Below are 21,204 nucleotides of genomic sequence, written 5' to 3'. Positions count from 1 at the left end.
GGGATTGGGTTTCCTGGACTATAACGAGTGAGAGGTTCGATATACTGAACCAAGCGAGTGTGGACCCTTAAGTACTGCGTTTTCCATCTCCCGCGAGGGACTGGGCCAGGAACAAGGGGAGCGAGTGAGTGTATATTTGTGGATAATCCAGAAGATGGGGGCGAAGGGCAGCAAACCTTCGACTCCCATGGGAAGGGTACCCACTGTACCTAAGAATACCCCTCTGGCATATATCTTAGACAATTGGAGATATTTCCCTGGAACCTTAGGGAAAGATAAACAGAAGATGATAGAATATTGTACTAAGATATGGGGAGGGAAGAAGATTTATAAAAATGTCTTTTGGCCAGTCTATGGGTCAGAAGAAGATTGGGACAGACAGCAATTAAACGTCTGGGTTAATAGTAAAAAACCCCTTAACCCAGAGGAGAGTCAATATGCAGAAGTGTGGCTCGAAAGACCGGGAGCTAGACTTTACCCGCTAAATGAGATAAAAACTAAACAAAAGAAAAAGAAGGAAGAGTTAGACGAAACCCTTCTAATCCCCCCCCTCCTTACATTCCTCCTCCTGCTCCCGTGGCCCCTTCAGAGGTCCCCAGAGCGCCCACTCCCCCACCAGAGTCGGAACAAGGGTCTCCCCCTCCTCCTAGACGCGTAGCTAGAAGTCAAAAAGGGGCAGCTCAGATGTACCCCTTAAGGGAAATACCCATGGGGGGACCTCAACCTGTGATCGGATATATTTCCGTACCCCTCAACTCGGCTGACCTACAGGATTTTAAAAGAACCGAGATGGGAAACTTAATTGAGGATCCACTCGGAGTGGCAGAAAGATTAAATCAATTTTTGGGACCAAACCTTTATACTTGGGATGAGATGCAATCTATCCTTGGTCAATTATTTACTACCGAGGAAAGAGATATGATTAGACGAGCAGGAATGAGACTGTGGGATGCTCAACATGCCCAGGGACCTCAAGCAGATATTAAATGGCCACTCCAAAGACCTAATTGGGATAATCAGGATCCGGTGCATAGAACTCATATGCCGGACCTGAGAACTATAGTAATTCAGGGGATTAGAGAAGCAGTACCCCGTGGCCAGAATATCAATAAAGCATTTAATGAAATGCAAAAGAAAGATGAAAGCCCTACTGAGTGGCTGGAACGACTGAGGAAAGCCCTTCAGCTATACTCCGGGGTAAATCCAGACGACCCTTTAGGGCAAGCGCTCCTCAAAACTCAGTTTGTGGCAAAATCATGGGAAGATATCAGAAAGAAGATTGAAAAGTTAGAAGACTGGCAGAATAGAGGGTTGGATGAATTATTGAGGGAAGCTCAGAAAGTCTATGTAAGGCGGGAAGAAGAAAGTAGTAAGCGACAAGTAAAAATGATGGTAGCAGCGGTCAGAGAGGATCGCAAAGGGCGGACTGGTGAACACAGATCTGCTGGAACGAAACAAGGGAACACAGTAGTAAAGAAGGAACAGAGATGTTGTTTTTACTGTGGAAAGAAGGGACATATAAAGAAGAATTGCAGAGAAAAGATCAGGGATGAGGAAATATTGAAAACGGAATAGGAGAGTCAGGGGCTCTATATTTTAGGGGACCGGAGTCATCATGAGCCCTTGATAAAATTAAAATTAGGTCCCCACAAACAAGAGTTCACCTTTTTAGTAGACACTGGGGCTGAGAAATCGACTATTAGGCAAATACCTGAGGGATGTAAAATTTCCCCTGAAAAAGTACAAGTAATTGGGGCAAAAGGAGAACCCTTTAAAGTAAACAAAATCAAAAATGTGGTATTCGAAACTGAAAATAAATTTGGAATGGGTGAACTCTTGCTCGTCCCTGAAGCAGAATTTAATCTGCTAGGACGAGATTTAATTGTTGAATTGCAATTAGAAATTAAAGTGAAAAATCAAGAGCTAACAGTGTCTGCTTATCCTTTGACCGTGGATGATCAAAGACAAATTAACCCCGATGTCTGGTACTCTCCGGACACAATTAGTAGACTGGAAATTCCACCGATTAAAATCCAAATTTCTGAACCCCACATACCTGTGAGGGTAAAGCAATATCCCATATCCCTAGAAGGACGAAGAGGATTAAAACCAGAGACTGATCGATTGCTAGCACAAGGAATCTTAGAGCCTTGTAGGTCACCCTTTAACACCCCCATTCTGCCTGTAAAGAAACCAAATGGGAAATATCGGCTCGTACATGATTTAAGGGAAATAAACAAAAGAACTATCACCCGGTTCCCTGTAGTAGCAAATCCATACACACTGCTAAGCAAGCTAGGACCCCATAACTCCTGGTATAGTGTGGCTGATTTAAAGGATGCCTTTTGGGCCTGTCCACTGGCAGAAGAATGCCGTGATTATTTTGCCTTTGAATGGGAAGACATAGAGACAGGCCGTAGACAGCAATTGAGATGGACCGTGCTCCCCCAAGGGTTCACTGAGTCCCCTAATCTGTTTGGACAGGCCCTGGAAGAGCTCTTAAAAGAATACCGAGTACAAACGGGAAACGTACTATTACAGTATGTAGATGATCTGCTCATAGCAGGGAATAATAAGGAGGATGTAAGAAAAGAAAGCATTCGACTCCTAAACTTTCTTGCACAAAAGGGACTACGGGTATCACAAGAAAAGTTACAATTTGTGGAGGAAAAAGTGAAATATTTGGGGCATTATTTGTTTAACGGCAAGAAGATATTGGATCCCGAACGCATTAAAGGAATTCTGGAATTACCTATGCCTGTCACTAAGAGGCAAATTCGGCAAGCATTAGGGCTATTTGGGTATTGTAGGCAGGGGATAGAAAACTACAGCTTTAAAGTTAAATTCTTATATGAACAACTGTCTAAAGACAGAATACCCAAGTGGACCCCTCAGGATCAAGAGCAGTTTGCCAAGCTCAGAAGGGAGCTAAGTCAAGCACCGGTTTTAAGCCTACCAGATTTAAAGCGGCCATTCCATTTATTTGTTAACATACATGAAGGAACGGCATTCGGAGTATTAACTCAGGAATGGGCCGGACAAAAGAAACCGGTGGCATACCTATCAAAGCTGTTGGACCCTGTGAGCAGGGGTTGGCCGAGTTGTTTACAAATCATTGTTGCTGCTGCCTTATTACTTGAGGAAACAAATCGCATTACCTTTAATGGAGAAGTTGTCTTATATGCGCCTCATAATATCAGGGGAGTGTTACAACAAAAAGCAGAAAAATGGCTTACAGATAGCCGATTATTAAAGTATGAGGGAATACTTATAGAATCCCCTAAACTATCTTTGAAAACTATTGGAGCAGTTAACCCCCCTGAATTTTTGTACCCAGGAGAAGGTAATGAACTATTGCACAATTGTTTTCAAACAATTGAACAGCAGACACGCATTAGGCCAGACTTAGAAGAAGAAGAACTACAACGTGGAGAAGTATTATTTATAGATGGGTCATCACGAATAGTGGAAGGTAAACGATTGTCCGGATATGCTATCGTGAAGCTGGAAAAAGGAGAATTTAAGACAATAGAATCAGGCCCCCTGAGTGCCAGCTGGTCGGCTCAAGCCTGTGAGTTGTATGCATTGTGGAAAGCATTAGAGTCACTGAAGGAAAGGGATGGAACTATATATACAGACTCACGCTATGCGTTTGGAGTAGTACACGCTTTTGGGAAAATATGGGAGGAAAGAGGATTTGTTAACTCACAGGGAAAAGAACTGATACACCCGGAATTAATTCGGCGAGTTCTGGGGGCATTGAAAATGCCGAATAAAATAGCAGTTGTACATATAAAGGGACACCAGCGAGGTACAAGTTATCAAGTCAGGGGAAATAATGCAGCTGATACAGAAGCAAAATGAGTGGCAGGCAATTATAGTACGATTTTGATTATGCAACAAATACCTGTTAGTAAAAATTTGAGTTTTGAGTCTGCAGAAAAGGAAAAACTAGAACAGATGGGAGCTAAGGAACAAGATGGTAAGTACATATTGCCAGATGGGAGAGAAGCCTTGCCAAAGGGCATAGCACTCGAAATATTTTCAAAAATACACAGTAAAACACACTGGGGAACCCAGGCGTTAGTTGATCATTTTAATCAACAGTTTGCCTGTATAAGCGTATATAACGTAGCAAAGACAGTCACGGCAGCCTGCGAGACCTGTCAAAAGGTTAATCGAAACAACGTAAGACAAAAACCTCTTGGAGGACGTTCCCCAGCATACAGACCTTTCTCACACATACAAGTGGATTTTACTGAACTACCCAGGGTAGGGCGTTACAAATATTTATTAGTAATGGTGGATCATTTAACACATTATGTTGAGGCTTTTCCTACCTCCAAGGCAACTGCTAACCAAGTTACTAAAGTGTTACTTGAACACATTATACCTCGATATGGAGTACCTGAAGTAATCGACTCGGACAGAGGAACACACTTTGTGTCAAAAATTGTTAGAGACCTAACCGAAAGCTTGGGTATTAAGTGGGAATACCATACCCCATGGCATCCACAAAGTTTGGGAAAAGTTGAAAGGATGAACGGAGAAATCAAAACTATTTTGACCAAGTTAATGATAGAAACCAAATTATCATGGATTAAGTGCCTACCCGTGGCACTATTAATTCTCAGAACCAGACCCCGAGCAGATATAGGAATATCAGCGTTTGAAATGGTGTATGGAATGTCCTATAGAATTGAAAATCCACAAACAAATGTTTTAATTCGAGACTGTGTGATTAATGAATATGTTTCACAATTAGCAGAACATCGTAACAAGCTTTGGGAACATGGACTGATTGTGCAACGACCCCCGTTGGACTTAAAAATTCACAATGTTAAACCTGGGGATTGGATATTGGTTAAAGTGTGGAAGGAAGAAACCCTAAAACCCAATTGGGAGGGACCTTATCTTGTTTTGCTCACAACAGAAACAGCTGTCCGGACTGCTGAGCGTGGATGGACTCATGCCAGTCGCATTAAAGGCCCAGTGACGAGACCCCACTGGAAAGTAATCAGTACTCCAGGTGACACCAAGATAACCCTGAAAAGATAACGTAATGATAGAGACTTTATTTGATTACTTTGCCGCATTACCTTTTGGTATAAAGTGTGTATTGCTGTTTATACTTGCTATAATTATTTCTTTTTTTATCTATTATATATGGAAGCGTACAAAGTGTGTTAAAGGAAATTGCTAGACTTACGCAACCACACAATATCGAATATAGAAAATATGCTGATGGAAATAATATATGCACTCTAGATATACAAATTAGATGTAATGATTTGAACTGCAATTGTTATCCATTTGCTTGTTTTAGATGTAAGGTATGCCAGGACAAATGGTGGACACACTGTGAATGTGGATACCCTCCAATAGGAGTGTGCACACAGTGTTGGAAAATCCAAAGAACTCTCACTGAGTGGAAATTAAAACAATTAGAGTCTAAACAAGAAATTATTCGGGGATCCCATGAGTGGTGGGAAATTTTTGCCAAAGGAATAAACCCTCAATATTATTGTTACCACTCCAACGAACCAGTCCCCTTTGTAGCTGAAATTTTGGCTATAAAGTGCAGAAGGGAAGTACTAACCGTGTCTTGCTTTGCCTCATTAGTTAAAGCTGCGAAGTGGGAAGCCTATGTAAATAGGCAGAAAGCCCGAAACAGCAGTTCTCCTGAAGAATTCCCTTGCTGCCGAGAAGATGGTACACCCCGTGACTCGAAGCAACCGAGTCGACGGGCGAGGCAGAGGAGGAACAAACTGTGGAGAAAAGAACCAGAACAATGGGACGCAAAAGCAGCAATGGCCGAACTTCCCTAGGACTGGTAAAAATATACTTAAATTGGCAAAATTGACAGACACCCTTTTTTCTGGTATACCGTTAGTTTTGTTATTAGTAATAACCCAAGCAAATGGAAACCCTCATAAACCTATGAACTGGACAATAACAAACATAAGATATCCAAATAATCCAATCCAAGCACGAACTACACCGGGCACAGTTAGTTTCAATGTGAGTTTGCATGATTTAATTACTGAAGAAGATCACAGAGATGAAGCGGATATATGTAAACCAATTTATATATGCCCAGCATCAAACCCTGGTAAAGGATACTGTAATTCTCCAGGTCATTATTACTGTGCATATTGGGGGTGCGAAACATGGGCCTCTGAGTGGTCCGCACCTGGAGACCAATATCTAGAAATAAAGTGGTCACCGGAAGGATGCAAAAGACCAAAATTAACCGGAGACCGGTGGGGCCATTGCTTAAGTCAAACGATTCCTTGTGTGGGCATCAATATAACTATAAGAAATCCTGCTCAGGACTCCTGGCTGGCAGGAAAATATTGGGGAGTTAGATATTGGGAAACAGGTGCAGACAGAGGAGGAATTTTTCAAGTAAAAAAAAAAAAAAAGACCGATGCCCCACGATCCCTTACCAGTAGGACCAAACCTGGTCCTGAACCCACCCACTTCTGAAGAAAAGGTTGCCCCCGTAATTGTCGTGACCCCTTCTCCAGACTTCCTTTCGGAAACAACTAAAGACGCTATGACTGAATTCTCCTTATCCAGGGATCTGGAGTTGCCAGAATCCAAGGACCCCTTATGGAATCTAATGCAGGCCTCTTATTGTGCCCTTAATGAGAGCAAAACCAAATTTGACTGAGGAATGCTGGTTATGTTATAATGTTAGACCTCCATATTTTGAAGCAATTGGAAAACCAGGTAGAATTCAATGGTCTAATGGATCAAACCCACGAGAATGCCCATGGGATGACATGAAGAACCAGACGCAAGGAGTTACTATTCAATTAGTAACAGGCCAAGGAAAATGTATAGGTACAGTGCCCAAAAAGTATCAGCCCTTGTGCAACCGAACAGTCACTAACACCAATATAGAGAAACATAAGAATCAAAATGACAAATGGGCTATCCCGACACCAGGAGCGAAATGGGTTTGTTCAGACATCGGAGTAACACCTTGCCTATCCCTAAATGTGTTTTATCAATCTCAGTTTTGCATACAGGTGATTATTGTTCCTCGTCTGATCTATCATCCCTCTGAGGAAGTGTTACGCCACTTTGAAGGAGACCTGAATAGACAAAAACGAGAACCAATTACAGTAGTAACCCTAGCTACACTGTTGATAGCAGGCAGAGCTGGAGCAGGTACAGGCATAGCCTCCCTAGTAAAAGGTCAGGAATTACAAAATTTGCAGATGGCTGTAGATGAGGATTTAGCAAAAATAGAACAATATATCCAAAATTTAGCCACTTCAGTAAAGTCCTTATCAGAAGTAGTGCTGCAAAATAGAAGAGGATTAGATCTATTGTTCTTAAAGGAAGGAGGGTTCTGTATAGCTCTCAATGAAGAATGTTGTTCTTTTGCTGACCATACGGGAGTAGTCCAGGACACCATGTCTGAACTCCGGAAAAGGTTAGATCAACGTGAGAAAGATCGTGAGGCGGGCAGATCATGGTATGAAAACTGGTTTAATGTTTCACCTTGGCTAACCACTTTGTTATCTGCTTTAGCAGGACCGCTTATTATGTTGATTCTGGGACTTATATTTGGACCTTGTATATCACGCTATATTTTACACTTCATTAAAGAACGATTTGACATAGCTAAACTGTTTATTTTAACTACAAGGTCTGGGGCAAAATATAAGAGTGTATCTATTAATGAGGATGAAGATTATTGTGAATGCGTTATGCCACGTAAAGACTATGCCTATTGTAATTGTGAGATATTACCTTGTGAATGTTATGATAAATGTTGGGAGTGTGGAAAAAGGTTTCTTGCAGTGCCGAAAATGAAAGTAGCGTCTAATAAACAAGAATAGGATAAAAAAGAAAAAGGGGGGATTGTGAGAAACTATGGACTAGAGTATTGTTTATTAAGATTTATGTTAAGCTCAATGTAAAGGTTAGGCAACAAAAGATATGAAATCGCTTATGCAAACAGCTACCAGACACCGCTTGTGTAAGATAAGATAACCGCAACTGCTTACACAAACAGTCACCAGATACCGTTTGTGCAAGATAAGATAACCGCCAGATTTCCAGGAAACCGACAGAAACAGGAGAAATAACACCATATAAGGACATATGAGTGAAGGGTCAACTATGGGACAAAAGAGGAAGACTTCTTACTTTGGCCTCAGCGACCACCAAGAGGCAGAAGACGACCCCCTAACAACAACTGAAGCATGCGCAGAGTACCTCCACTACTTCATGAACACGGAAGGAAGGATGTATAAAAAGGGACTGTTTGAACTGATCAGGACGGCAGTTGGCGGAGCGCAGACTCCCCTGCCGTCCAGCGCTGTCTTTGCTCATATGCTATTTGCTATAATTAATTAAATTCTAATTGGATTATGATCCATTGTGGTCGTAATTTATAACACCACCCTCTTTGCCCACCGCCCCGCTCCCCTCATCACTCCCCCTTGGCCCCCCCGGCCTGGCTGCGAGCGCCCTGCGCTTGCTGGGGGGTGGTGACAGGGTGCTCTGCCCCCGCTTCCAGTCCCTCTCCTCTGGCACGGCCGACTGGGACGGGGGCGGCTCCATCCCCGCATTCCCCCACGGCTCCCGGGCCTCCAGCCCCAACACAAAGTCCTCCAGGCCCAGGATGGCGTCGGCGGTCTCGAGGACGCTGCAGTCGGGGCTGAGCAGCTCCTCGGGCAGCGAGAGCCAGGCCAAGTCACGGCTTCAGTCCAGGCTCCGCCCCACAGCTGATGAGGTCACAATGGCCACAGTGGGGGCTCTGTTGCTGGGGCGCACTGGGGGCCATTTGAGCTCCACTCGCTGAGAGCTGCACTGGTGTCCGGGGGGAATCTGACCCCTGATTGCTCTGGAGGGTCGACTGACCCCAAAACCAGTGACCAACGTGAGGATGAACCCAAGTGGGGGCTACAACACGTCCCTTCTGGAAGAGTTACAGGTACCAGAGCCGGGGCTCTGCCGAGGGGCTGAGCATCCCCCAGCCAGGGGGAAAACTCTCCCCAAAATCCCACTGGCATTTCCCCGGTGCGCAGGAGGGAGATGCTTTGCGCCAGGGAGGGCTGCTGGGGCAGGTTTAGTGTCGCTGGTTGGAGCACAGAGGAAAAGTGGTTTCTAAGAGAGAAGGAGACTTTCCCCGTGTTGCCCAGGGGCGTTTGAAAGCGGCGACTCCCAAATCGCTCCGTTTCTGCCCACTCCAAAACCCATGTAACACACTTGAGCTTGTGATTTTATTTAAATTGCTTTTTTAATTTAAATTGTGATTTAAAGCAATTTTATTTTAAGCCCTTTCATCCCGTGATTTTTCCAAGGTCGGGGTTTGGGGTTTTCTTGACAAATCCAGAGGGGAGCAGGATGCATTGCTCGGAAGGGACGGAGGGTGGTGGGGGCTGTCATCGGAGAGAGGGCACGGTAATCTGGGTGCCGGGAAACACGGGCAAGTCCCGGGAGCTGGCAGGGAGGTAACAACAAGTTGGCTCTGAAATTAGTACTCAGGGACCAGCAAACTCATCACCCGACAGGAGCGTTTGTTCCTGTTGCCCATCTGGTTAACCGGTGCCACCAAGTGCTTCCAGGAGGCCCTTTCACAGTCACAGTTGTGACCTGAGTGTGAGACCCAGTGGCTGGGATTTTCTTGCTTTGAATACGATAATCCTGGCAATGCCCTTCCCCAGCCCCGGTGGCAAGGGGAAAGAGAAGCCAAAGGACTTATTTCTGTTTGCCCCTGTAGTTCTCCTTCAGCTTTTAAGGCACAACTGCTCTTCATGCAGCACCAGCAGTGGTACTTCAGGCGAGGAGGGCGTCAGCTCTCAGCCCCTGGCTTTTGCAAGGATAAAATCGGTGTGTTTGGTGGGAAGCGCCCCTGCAGCAAGGGAAGCTGGAGCCTCGTAGGGCTGAAGATGAAGCTTTGCCCTTACAGGCTCTTGAGAGCCTTTGAGGGTTGTTGGTGGCCATGTCCTGTGGCCAAGGGCCAGCTAGTGAGTCCTGCAGGTATCGCCTTTGGAGACTGTAACCTGCTGTGATAAAAGGTGCAGGGTTTGGGTTTTTTTTTCCCCAGTTTGGAAATACCTCTTTGTTTGTTTTTAGAAAGGAATGACAGGAAGGAAGCAGGAGGTTTGTTTTTCTGGTCTGAAACCCTCAGCTCTCCTCCCCTGTAGTAAATACTTCCCGACTCACGTTGTGTACAACAGAGGTGATGTTATGAGCTCTTTTATTTCAGTATGGGAAGAAAAAGCTCCTACAAGTCCGTGTTTTTAGGGCTGTGCCTGGAGGAGGAGGCACGCAGAGGCCTCGTGGACTTGCGTGGAGGCCAGGGTGGATGATGGGTGGGAGGATGTAAGGGAGCTCCACACACCCAGCCCCAACTTTGTACCTTCTTCTCATTGCTATCCAGAGACACGACGAGGAGGCAGTGATTGACCAGGGAAGGGTGAGCAACCTTGCCAATATTCACTATGAGAGGGAGGATTTGGAAGGTGAGTCTCTGCAAGTGCTGTGCTTCCGAATAAAGCAGCACAGTTCTTTTCACAGAATTTACTATTGTGGCTTTTTTAACAGAGGGAAAAAAGCCCCTGCAGAGGCGATGGTGTGAGTTTTAAATGACCCAGAGCCATCGCTTGTTGCTCAGTTGTTGCAAAGCTCGGGTAAAATAAACCTCGATAAAAGGGCAGGTCTGTGACATTCAGGGATCCAGTGAAAATCACAAAATTAAGAGAAGTTGGTGTTTCCTCCTGGGATAGCTGCACTGTTTTAACTGTGATGTCTGTGTCAACCATCCCACAATAGTGAGAACGCTGCAAATGCTGCTTTTTCTCAGGCCACTGGACCCTGGACATGTGGATGCCACCGGTGAGGCAGAGCCACCGGCGTCACCGACACCACAGCCAGAAGCATCGGAAACGGGAGCGGGAGAAGGACTCTGCCCCAACGGAGCCGGGCTACCACTGTGAGTCCCGCCGCGGCCTTCATTAAACTCCTCAGGGCTATGTGGGTGCTGGGGTCCATGTGGCTAGCTGGAGTGACTTGTTGTTCTTCCGAGGGAAAGGGGCATTATTTAGCAAGACTCCCTTTTTCCAAACTTTTCTCAGATTTTTTCTCTTTAAGGCAGTTAAATGCATAATGGAATTAGGGTCACCTTCCTTAGAGGGATCCTGGCTTTAAGAATGGAAATGTGGGGAAGGAAAACTGCCCATCCCTATGCAGAGGTGGAATCGAAGCTTCTCCTTCTCCGAGGCTCTGTGCAAGCCTGGCCAGAGCCAGGGGAGAGGGCCCAGCCCAATATTTGTGGCTGAACTGGTGCTGATCCGATGACCACTTTGCATGTGAGCATGACGCGCCGTATTCAAGTGCGGTAACGGGACGGGCCTTTGTCTTCTACCCCCAGACACCCCGTCCCAGCGGGTGCAGTTCATCCTGGGGACCGAGGAGGACGAGCAGCACGTTCCCCATGACTTGTTCACCGAGCTGGATGAGATCTGCGCGAAAGAGGGTGAAGGTGCCGAGTGGAAGGAAACAGCAAGGTAAGTCTCTGCTGCTGGCTGCGGTAGGAGAGGAGTCCCCGTGCCGACAGCGCCCGCGGGCTCTGCTTTCTGCTCTGTGGGAGGCAAGGCTTTGCAGCTGCAGGTGATGCTGTGAGGAGCCTTCTGCTCTCGGCACCCCACAGCTCGATCCCGGGGGCTGCAGGGCTGGGGCTTTTTTCTTGCAATGGGGCTGACGGTGCTCGATGTCTGCAGGTGGCTGAAGTTTGAGGAGGACGTGGAAGATGGTGGCGAGCGCTGGAGCAAGCCCTACGTGGGAACGGTGTCCTTGCAGAGCCTCTTTGCACTGAGGAGCTACATCCGCAACGGCACGGTGCTGCTGGACATTTGTGCCAACAGCATTGAAGAGATCGCAGGTACCGTGGGCGCGGCGAGTTGCAGTCGATCGGCCAAGGCAACTCTGGCAAAGACTGTGCCGTAGGTTGCTTATAAGTTGGTTAAATGTCTAGATTCAGACAGAACGGCCAGACGGGACAAGAGAATTGCATTATTTAGAATGGGAAATAATTACCTTAGTGGAGTAATGAATAAGCATTTTGATGATGTTTTTTAGCAAAAGAAAATTCTTGCTGTGGCTGCAAAGGGTGAACTGTGTTAAAACGTCTTGCTAAGCAAGGCTGAGCCCGCGTTAGGGTATCCTGCGTGGCATGGGCCTCCGCGGGGTCTTTGGGGGTCAGGACTTGTGGGGGTTTCTGCTCTGATGGCTTCATTTCCCTCTGCCATCCCCAGATGTGATCCTGTGCCAGCAAGAACAGTCCACGGAGTTTGACGAACACATGCGGGCGAAGGTTCGAGAAGTTCTTTTGAAGAAGCATCACCATCAGGACAAGAACAAAGGAAACATGTTTTCTGACATTGTCCACTTCTTTGCTGACGAGAGCAAGAAGCCGCCAGACCTGCATGTCCTCGACAAGACAGGTGAGGGTTCCTGCAGGGCTTCGGCCCCATTACACTGTTCCTGGCAAAGGGGAAGCATCCCAGTTGTGCTGTGTCTGTCTTTCTGACTGTTTTTCTTTTTCCTACCAGCCCAAACACTCACCCCTCTTCCTTCTGCCACAGCTGCAGAAGCTAAAAATGGGGTGAACCAAGAGACCAGCACAATGGCTTTAAGCAAGGTGAGACACTTGTAGCTTTCTTATGCTTTTGGGGCCCTTGCAAACTTGGCTGCAGAGTTCTGTGGGCTTTGTTTTGGGGGTAAGTGCCTGAAAATTGCTTGTTGCGCCCAGGCGGAGCTGCACTTCCTGAAGAAGATTCCTGCGGGCGCTGAAGTGTCCAACGTGCTTGTAGGAGAGCTGGATTCCCTTCAGCAGCCCATTGTGGCATTTGTCCGCCTGACCCCGGCTGTCCTTCTCTCTGGCGTGACGGAAGTTCCCATCCCGACAAGGTCTGAATGAGAAGCTGAGAATTTTATTTAAAAAAACCCCAGCAAAACAGTATCAGATTGCATGCATCAGTTTGGTGTCCCAAGGGAACAAGGCCAGCGGGAGCAAGCACGTTTCTCCCCTGCACATCTCCTCACCATTGTTTCTCCCTTCTCTGCTGTATCTTTTAAACCCACTAGCCAATTTTAATGACAGTTGGCCGAAAAGTTAGATTTGGGATTGGTTTTGGTGAATTTCAACTTCACCACAGAGTCGGTGAGCCTATGAGTCCCCTTTCAAACTGTGCGCTGGGCTGGGAGCTCCCAGGGGTTTTCTTGGGTGGCCTTTGACCAAGGGCACGTTCGTCTCTCTCACGTTGTTTTTCTTGCCCAGGTTCCTGTTTGTTTTGCTCGGACCAGAAGGAAACAGCCATCAGTACCATGAGATCGGCAGGTCCATGGCTACCCTCATGACTGACAAGGTGCGATGAGATAAGAGAGATTTCCGGGTCACTTTTGGCTTTCTTCTCCTCTCCCTGTCTCTGTAGTAGTGAGGAGGAGGATTTGCTGTCCCGCAGCTCTCCAAATAGCCCACCCCTCGTTCTCAGCCCAAAGCAAACAGGCACATTTGCTGGAGGCTGAAATCCCACCCGGGGTGCATCCTGCACCTCGTCCTTCTGCCCGGGGGTTCCCAGCATGCTGTCCCCAGTGCTAGCATCGTGAGGGCCAGGAAAACTTGCCTTGCTCCTGGAGGAAAAGGCTGTGGTGTGCCGTGGGGGACGGGGCCTCATGCAGATACCTGGATGCACAGATTTTTCCTTTGTGGGGAACATTTCCTGCCATTTGCGGGGGAAAATGACCTTGCGTTTAGCCAAGAGCTGATTGCACTGCTCAGGCTGTCCGAGATGGGTTGTCCTCTCACCAGGTTGTCTCCTCTTGGCAGGTTTTCCATGACGTGGCCTATAAAGCCCAGAACCGGGCTGACCTCGTGGCCGGCATCGACGAGTTCCTGGATCAGGTCACGGTCTTGCCACCAGGAGAGTGGGATCCATCGATCCGAATCGAGCCCCCCAAAAACGTCCCTTCGCAGGTGGGTGCTGCGGCGCAGGGAGGCACGAGGGGGCCGGGCAGGACGGCAGCCTGGCTGGGGATGCTGCTCAGGGCCCGAATTCCCAGGGTCCAGTTTGACACAGTCACATTCCCAGAGCAGAAGCAAGGCAAGCCAGGGCTTGCAAATCCATCCCTTTATCCTACTCCCATTTCAACAGCAAAAAAGGATGATGTCAGGAGCTCCCGATGACAGTGCTCACAGCAAGCTGGAGAAACACAGCGGTCCTGAACTGGAGCGAACGGGAAGGTGTGAGCTTTATTTGTTTTTTTTTTTCTGTTTGCCTCTCAAACGTGAGCAGGTACCTTCCCTTCTAGCAGGTTCCTGGGGTTAGATGGCTGAGTGAAGGGGCTCCACGTTACCAGCGTGGTCCCCTGGGCTGGGCAGGTGGGAGATCTGGGCAGCTGGGCTCAGCCACAGCATCACTGCACACAGGTTTTCCTGATTTGGGGTGGAAGCAGATGTGTAAGTGCCTCCAGGTAGAGCTCTGCTGCTTCCCAAAGCAAGGGACTGTTGCAGTAAGAGGGGAGAGGCTCTCAGGTTGGGTCCTTTGTCTTTTGGTCGGAGGGGTGTGTTCGTGGGCCTGTTTCTAGTGGGTATGAAATGGGAGGAGGCAAGTGCTTCTGTGGATCAGCGCCTGTGAGGGCCCTTCTGCAGCAGAGCAAACTCCCGTGTGTTCTTCCACAAGAACAGTCTATATTTTTATTGTCCGTTCCTCCAGGCTCTTTGGAGGTTTGATCCGGGATGTGAAGAGGAAAGCCCCATGGTTCTGGAGCGACTTTCGGGATGGGCTGAGGCTGCAGTGTCTGGCGTCCTTCCTCTTCCTCTACTGTGCCTGCATGTCCCCCATCATCACCTTCGGGGGGCTGCTGGGGGAGGCAACTGACGACCACATCGTGAGCACCTCTCTTTGTTGGGTGGCACGGGGGAGGGTAACACTCGTGCAAAAGACCTTGCTGCAGTGAATTTGCTCTGGTTTTGGTTTTTTTCCCCCTCATGATTTATTCCCTGACTGCTGCCTCTCTTCCCTGGACAGAGTGCCATGGAGTCGCTGCTGGGCGCATCCATGACCGGCGTGGCGTATTCCCTCTTTGCTGGCCAACCTCTCACCATCCTCGGCAGCACCGGACCCGTCCTTGTCTTCGAGAAGATCCTCTACAAATTCTGCAAGTAAGGCTGCCTGCTGCTGCTGGGTGCTGCCAGAGTCTTCAGAAGGCAGCAGTGATGGAGAAACAATGTTTTTCTTCTTTTTTTCGGTGGTAGTTGTTAGTTTTGTCTTCTGTGTCCAAGACATTGCCTGCTGCTGCTGCTTTAGTATGTGACGGTGCAAGAGCCCTCAGCCTCTGAGGGATGGATGGGGGCGTTTGGGGTTTCAAGGGTTGAAGTACAGCAGTGGCAGGAGGAGAAGCCACAAGAATGTGGATGCCCAAGATGGGCTGAGACAAATCAGTCTGGTTTGGGAAGGAGGGAAGACGCTTTTCTCAGAGTTCAAAAGCAGGCACTTCCTAGCCCGGATTTTGCAGGGAGAAGAAAGACATTTTTCCCAAATATCCAAATAGTTTTTCTGTGTTTGTCCATCAGGGAGATGGGGGAGAACGCCATCTTGCACACCAGCTGCAATTAGCCTCAATTAGATGAGTGCTAAATGATGATAATGAAATAACTGGCCTCTCCTCCTGCAGCCCCCTACCCTGCACTGCAGCACCAAGGCAGTCTGTGGTAGTACGTGGAAACTGCATTTACCCTCCACAGCCTTGATGGGCTCCTAAATTGCTTCCCCCTTCACGGGAAGGCCTGGCTCGGAGCCTCGTGCTGCCCTTCCCACCCTTGGTGTCATTTTGGTTTCCCAGGGACTACGCGCTCTCCTATCTCTCTCTGCGGGCGTGCATCGGGCTGTGGACCGCCTTCTTCTGCATAGCGCTGGTGGCCACCGATGCCAGCTCTCTGGTGTGCTACATCACCCGCTTCACCGAAGAAGCCTTCGCCTCCCTCATCTGCTTCATCTTCATCTACGAGGCTCTGGAGAAGCTGAGTCACCTGTGGGAGATCTACCCTGTGCACATGCACAGCAAGCTTGACTTGCTCACCACCTACTAGTGGGTTTTTCCTCCTAAAACATGGCTGCCCCTTGGCAGGAGCCCAGGGCTACACCTTCACTGCCCTCCCCTGACCCCTCTCTTGGCCTATTTCCTCCCAGCTGTAAGTGTGAGGCACCGACCCATCCCAGCAACGAAACCCTGCGCTTCTGGGAGAGCAACAACATCACTGGGTCTGGCATCGCCTGGGAAAACCTCACGGTGACTGTAAGTGCCCTGAGCCACTGCTGGGGGAAGGGACGATTTGTCTCTTACCCTTTCCTGCCATGGCTCTCTTAGACCTCCTTCCCCGTTCCCTCTTTCTCTATCCCCAAGAGTTTCCAGTGTTTCCTTCCCCTCTGGTGTCTTCTTCAGCCACGGCTACCTGCCATTCTGGGGGAGGATGTGCCCTGGCTCTGTGTTATGGTGTCCCATCACCTCCCATCTCTCCGCTCTCCTCTCTGCAGTTCCCTGTGTCACTCGTTCAGCTGCTGCTGCTCATTAACTATAAATCTCCAGCAGCAGCAGCAGCAGCAGTCACAGGACCTTTGACCACGATCCTCAAATCCCGCTTGTTATCCCAGGTTTCCTTGCCGCACGTGCACTGCCTTTGTGTCCTGACGCTCTGTTTCTCCAGGAATGTCGGTATTTGCATGGAGAGTTTCAAGGACCTGCCTGTGGACACAACGGCCCCTATGCACCCAATGTCCTCTTCTGGTGCTGCATCCTCTTCTTCTCCACCTTTGCGCTGTCGAGCTTCTTGAAGAAGTTTAAAACCAGCCGTTACTTCCCAACCAGAGTAAGCAGAAGATGGTGGCCTGCCGCAGTTTCCATGCTCATTTCCCAAAATGGCTTTCCTGGAGCACTGAGCAGTGTTTGCCAGCACTTGGTCAAGCTGGGAAACACCGACCTTGGAGACCGAGCTCTCCATCAGCTGCCATGTCCCTCGCTCATTTCCATGAGTGCAAAGCCATTGTAGCATTTCCCACCTGCCTTGCGACCTGCCCCGGAGTGATTTTTTGATCAGGCAGTGGGAAATCAGGTCTTCCAAAGTGTTGGGTTTTTTTCCCACCTTCTGTGCATCATGTGCTCAAGGGGAAAGTTGGTTCAAATGAGGAACAAATGGTGCCTCGGTGCCTTATTCCCATTGTAGCGGTGAGCGTGGCTGTAGTGGCAGACATCCATTTCCTTATTTCTTGATTATTTTTTTTTAAAGGTCTGAATTCAAACAACGCTTTTCCACCCAATTAAGCAACAGATCTCCCAGGGACAAACACAGCAGCAGCAGCACCTAACCAAGGGAACTGGCTGCATGTCTGCAGAGGGCGGGGGGGGGACGTTGTTAACCAACCTTCACGTTGTTGATGTCCCCAACTCTTCCACCTCGTGTTAGGGCCCCGTTTGCGATGCCCCTCTCAGCTCTGGTTCTTGCTCCAGGTACGGTCCACAGTAAGTGACTTTGCTGTTCTCCTCACCATCGTCATCATGGTGCTCATGGACTTCATGGTTGGGATCCCATCCCCGAAGCTCCACGTCCCCCATATGTTCAAGGTAACGGAGGGGTTTGGCTTGGAGCTGGTTTCAGCTCTTGGGGATGCCCCAAGGGGATGTCGGGGCAGGGCAGGTCTGAGTCTGGAGGAGGTGCTGGTGGTGTGACCATCTCTTCTTCCACCTCTGAACGCATCGTTTCCTTCTGGAAATGAGAAGGCAGCCCCAAAGTAGATACCTACAGGAGAAGTATCTGTAGGTGCTTGCACAGAGGACGCTGGCACTCTGAACCCCACGGGAGAGGGCAACATGAAGCCAGGGCTGGGAGATGCTCTGACACAGGCAGGGAGGGAAAATCAAAACCAGTGAAGGGGCTGGGCTGGGAGATGATGCTGAGGTATGAGCTTTGTTTGCAGCCTACCAGAGACGACCGCGGGTGGTTCATCAACCCCATAGGACCCAACCCTTGGTGGACGGTGTTGGCTGCGCTCATCCCAGCTCTGCTCTGCACCATCTTGATCTTCATGGACCAGCAGATCACTGCCGTTATTGTGAACAGGAAGGAGCACAGGCTGAAGGTAAGGGGCTGCAAGAGAGGGGCTTGTGCTCAAGTAGGGTTTGAGCCTGACTTGTGACGTTGTTCTTGCTCTTGTGCCGCGGGGTGCTGTATCTCATGTTTTGCTCCCTGCAGAAAGGATGCGGGTACCACCTGGACCTTTTCATCGTGGCCGTGATGCTCGGGGTCTGCTCCGTGATGGGGCTGCCCTGGTTTGTGGCTGCGACTGTCCTGTCCATCACCCACGTGAACAGCCTCAAAGTAGAGTCCGAGTGCTCAGCTCCAGGAGAACAACCCCATTTTCTGGGGATACGAGAGCAGAGGGTCACTGGCTTGATGATCTTTGTGCTCATGGGCTGCTCCGTCTTCTTCACTTCTCTGTTAAAGGTGAGAGGAAAATGCAAAACACCCAATCACCGTGAGCTTTTTGGGGGTTATGCACAAGAAGTCCCCTCTCTGCAAGGCTGAGTGGTTGTGGAGCAGAGGAGGAGGTGATCCCAGACCTTGGGGCTTGACCTGCAGTAGGAACCAGCCTCGGCCACGCTTTCCAGCCCTTCAGAGCCCCGTTTGCTGTGCTCGAGGCAAGGGAGCAATGCAGCGGCTTTAACTTTCGGGCATCTTTCAGGCCCACCCGTGTTTATGGGTTGCAACTAAGGGTATTCAGAGCAGGACATCTGCTTTCTTTCAAACAGGCAGCACTTCACTGGTTGCAGTTTGCTGCTCCCAATGCCCCAAAACTGCTGTTGCCAGTAGCTGAACACACTGACATCGTCCCCATGGGCTTCCTCACACAAAGTGATCTCATCTCTAGGCTGAAAGCAGGCACGTCACTTCTGCACGTTGCCACAAGAATATGTAGAAACAGAACATGGCATAGGGTAGCATGGGTGAAGTCACCTCTTTTCCTCCAAGCTTTCGGGAAAAGAGGATTATTCTCATGAAAGAACTCCAAGGTTCAGCCTAAAGCAGAGCATTAGCTCACTTGCACACACAGAATCTCTGAGGGGGAGAATCCGACACACCTCTAACCCTGTGGAAAGTGGAAACCTTTAGGCAATTTTAGGCAGTGCCTGTAGAAGAGAGAGATAATACTGAAATTGCAATTTAACGCCCCAAATGATTGCATTCTTTGTTTTCAGTTTATACCAATGCCGGTGCTTTATGGCGTCTTTCTCTACATGGGCGTGTCGTCGCTCAGTAGCATTCAGGTACGGACTCTTGTGCAGCATGTCGGCTCCCTGGTATTTCACCTCTGTAGAAGCAGGAAAAAAGCAGCAGTGTGGGAAAAAACCTCTCCAAAAGCGAGCAATGACAATGTTTGGTGTAAGGGAAAGATTGGTGGAGGCACAGCAGGTATAGAGGGCTGGGAGGGGCAGGCGGGTTCAGTGCTCTCTGTTACACAGTTTAGAGCAGGTCGGTGTTTGGTTCTGTGAAAATGGGGGAATTCAGGGCAAATGGGCGGTTTCTCCCACTGGTGGAAATCCTTGCTGGGGGATTCAGTGGGCCACAAAAGGCTGTTAATAGACCAGTGTGGAATAACAGCAATTTGGTGGGCAGCCCTCATGGGCAAGCTGGTTTATAGATGGAGCGAAGGGAAAATGAGTGCTGCTCCCAGGAGGAACATAGTGGGATCCAGGATTTCTCACTGCACGTGAGGTCCTGAAAACTCCTCCCACATCTCAACAGGGCCGGAAACTTCCCGCAGTCCCAAGGTGGCCACTTGTCGCTTTTATTTTGCAGTTCTTTGACCGCCTGAAGCTGTTCTGGATGCCGGCAAAACACCAACCGGATTTCCTCTACCTGCGGCACGTCCCCTTGAGAAAGGTGCATCTCTTCACCGTGATCCAGCTGATCTGCCTCGTCCTGCTCTGGGCCATCAAGGTGTCCCGTGTCGCCATCATCTTCCCCATGATGGTAAGAGCCGGTGCCGCTGGGCAGCGGGATGTTTGCAGCGCTGGAGGGAGATGTAGCCTCATCTCTGGCCTCACCGCTTCTTCCCTCTGACTCGTGAAGGTTTTGGCTCTCATTTTTGTCCGGAAGATGATGGATTTCTGCTTCTCGAAGCGAGAGCTCAGCTTTCTGGATGACCTTATGCCAGAAAGCAAATTGTTGGATGGTGCCAAGAATGAAGCCGAAGGAGAAGAGGTAACACTTGCTGGGGGCTGGGGCTGGGCATCACCCTCAGGCTGTGAGATCGCCTGTTTCTATCACAGCTTGTCTTGAAATGTTGGGGGAAGGTCAGGACTCAGCAGAAATAGATCCTAATAGCCTGGATCCCACATTGCAACCTTTCTTCCTAAATTAGGAGGGAGCTTAACACTCGAATTGAGGTATAATCTTTAAAATGAATTATTTATAACAAAGATGGTTATTATGGAAAGCTTTGCCCATAATGGTGTTTTTAACCTCCAGTCTTTGGAGTGAAAAGACTTTACCCTGCTGCACTCACAGCTAAAGCTGCCAAGGTTCAGAAGGAGAGGGCAGCAGGCACTGGTTTTGCTGGGTGTTTAGTTTACGCCCACTTGGGTCAAAGACAGAGAACTTGATTTGTCCCTCTTACACCAGGAGCCCCAGAAGATGATGGAAGCTGCTGCTACAAAGTCAGTTCAGCTAAAGCTGGGGAAGACAAGCGACTCAGTTACCCCAGAGCAGAGCAGTGACAGGTAAAGCCCCGCCTGGCGCCAGGACCCACAGCAAGATTGGTCGGAGGGCGTTTGGAGAGATTTCCCCCCTTGTATCTTTATGGAGCATCCCATGGAAAGCAGCAGTCAGCCTGGTGGGAAATGCCAGTTTAGGGGCAGGGCTGCAGGAGGTGATCGCAGGGCTCTGACCCCAAGCAGAGTGGCTGATCAAGTCACGTTTGACCCCAAAACTGGCCTCATCAGTGACTTGACAGTGGCTGGAGACCCTCACGCTTAACAATGAGGAGTTGCAGGCACAATCTGTACCAGCGGTGGCGGCTTAGGAGCCCACTGCAGGGCCAAACACCAGCAAGAGCCTTTGCTGGAGCTGTTGCTCTGCAGCTCTCCGGTTTGCCTCCCCTAACTCCTCAGCCAGCACAACCT

The 21,204-nt window shown here is 48.9% G+C and overlaps 1 protein-coding gene across 1 annotated transcript; it reads left to right on the top strand.

Annotated features, from left to right (window-relative positions):
• Nucleotides 1-10,833: 10,833 nt before the first annotated feature.
• Nucleotides 10,834-20,806, top strand: LOC141964372 (electroneutral sodium bicarbonate exchanger 1-like). The gene is given in 21 exon segments (XM_074914687.1): nucleotides 10,834-10,960; nucleotides 11,399-11,534; nucleotides 11,748-11,908; nucleotides 12,282-12,396; nucleotides 12,526-12,667; nucleotides 12,779-12,936; nucleotides 13,307-13,394; nucleotides 13,856-14,002; nucleotides 14,181-14,269; nucleotides 14,742-14,916; nucleotides 15,057-15,190; nucleotides 15,871-16,116; nucleotides 16,218-16,323; nucleotides 16,733-16,894; nucleotides 17,533-17,646; nucleotides 18,000-18,161; nucleotides 18,275-18,526; nucleotides 19,279-19,347; nucleotides 19,880-20,053; nucleotides 20,153-20,284; nucleotides 20,705-20,806. Coding segments are annotated over 21 exon segments (2,976 nt in total). The 5' UTR covers nucleotides 10,834-10,848.
• The last annotated feature ends 398 nt before the right edge of the window (nucleotides 20,807-21,204 follow it).

Source organism: Athene noctua, chromosome 10 (genome assembly GCF_965140245.1).
Source record: "Athene noctua chromosome 10, bAthNoc1.hap1.1, whole genome shotgun sequence".
In the NCBI taxonomy this organism is placed as follows: Eukaryota; Metazoa; Chordata; class Aves; order Strigiformes; family Strigidae; genus Athene; species Athene noctua.
Note: the sequence above shows the minus strand (reverse complement) of the source record. Positions and strands in the feature narration are given on the sequence as shown.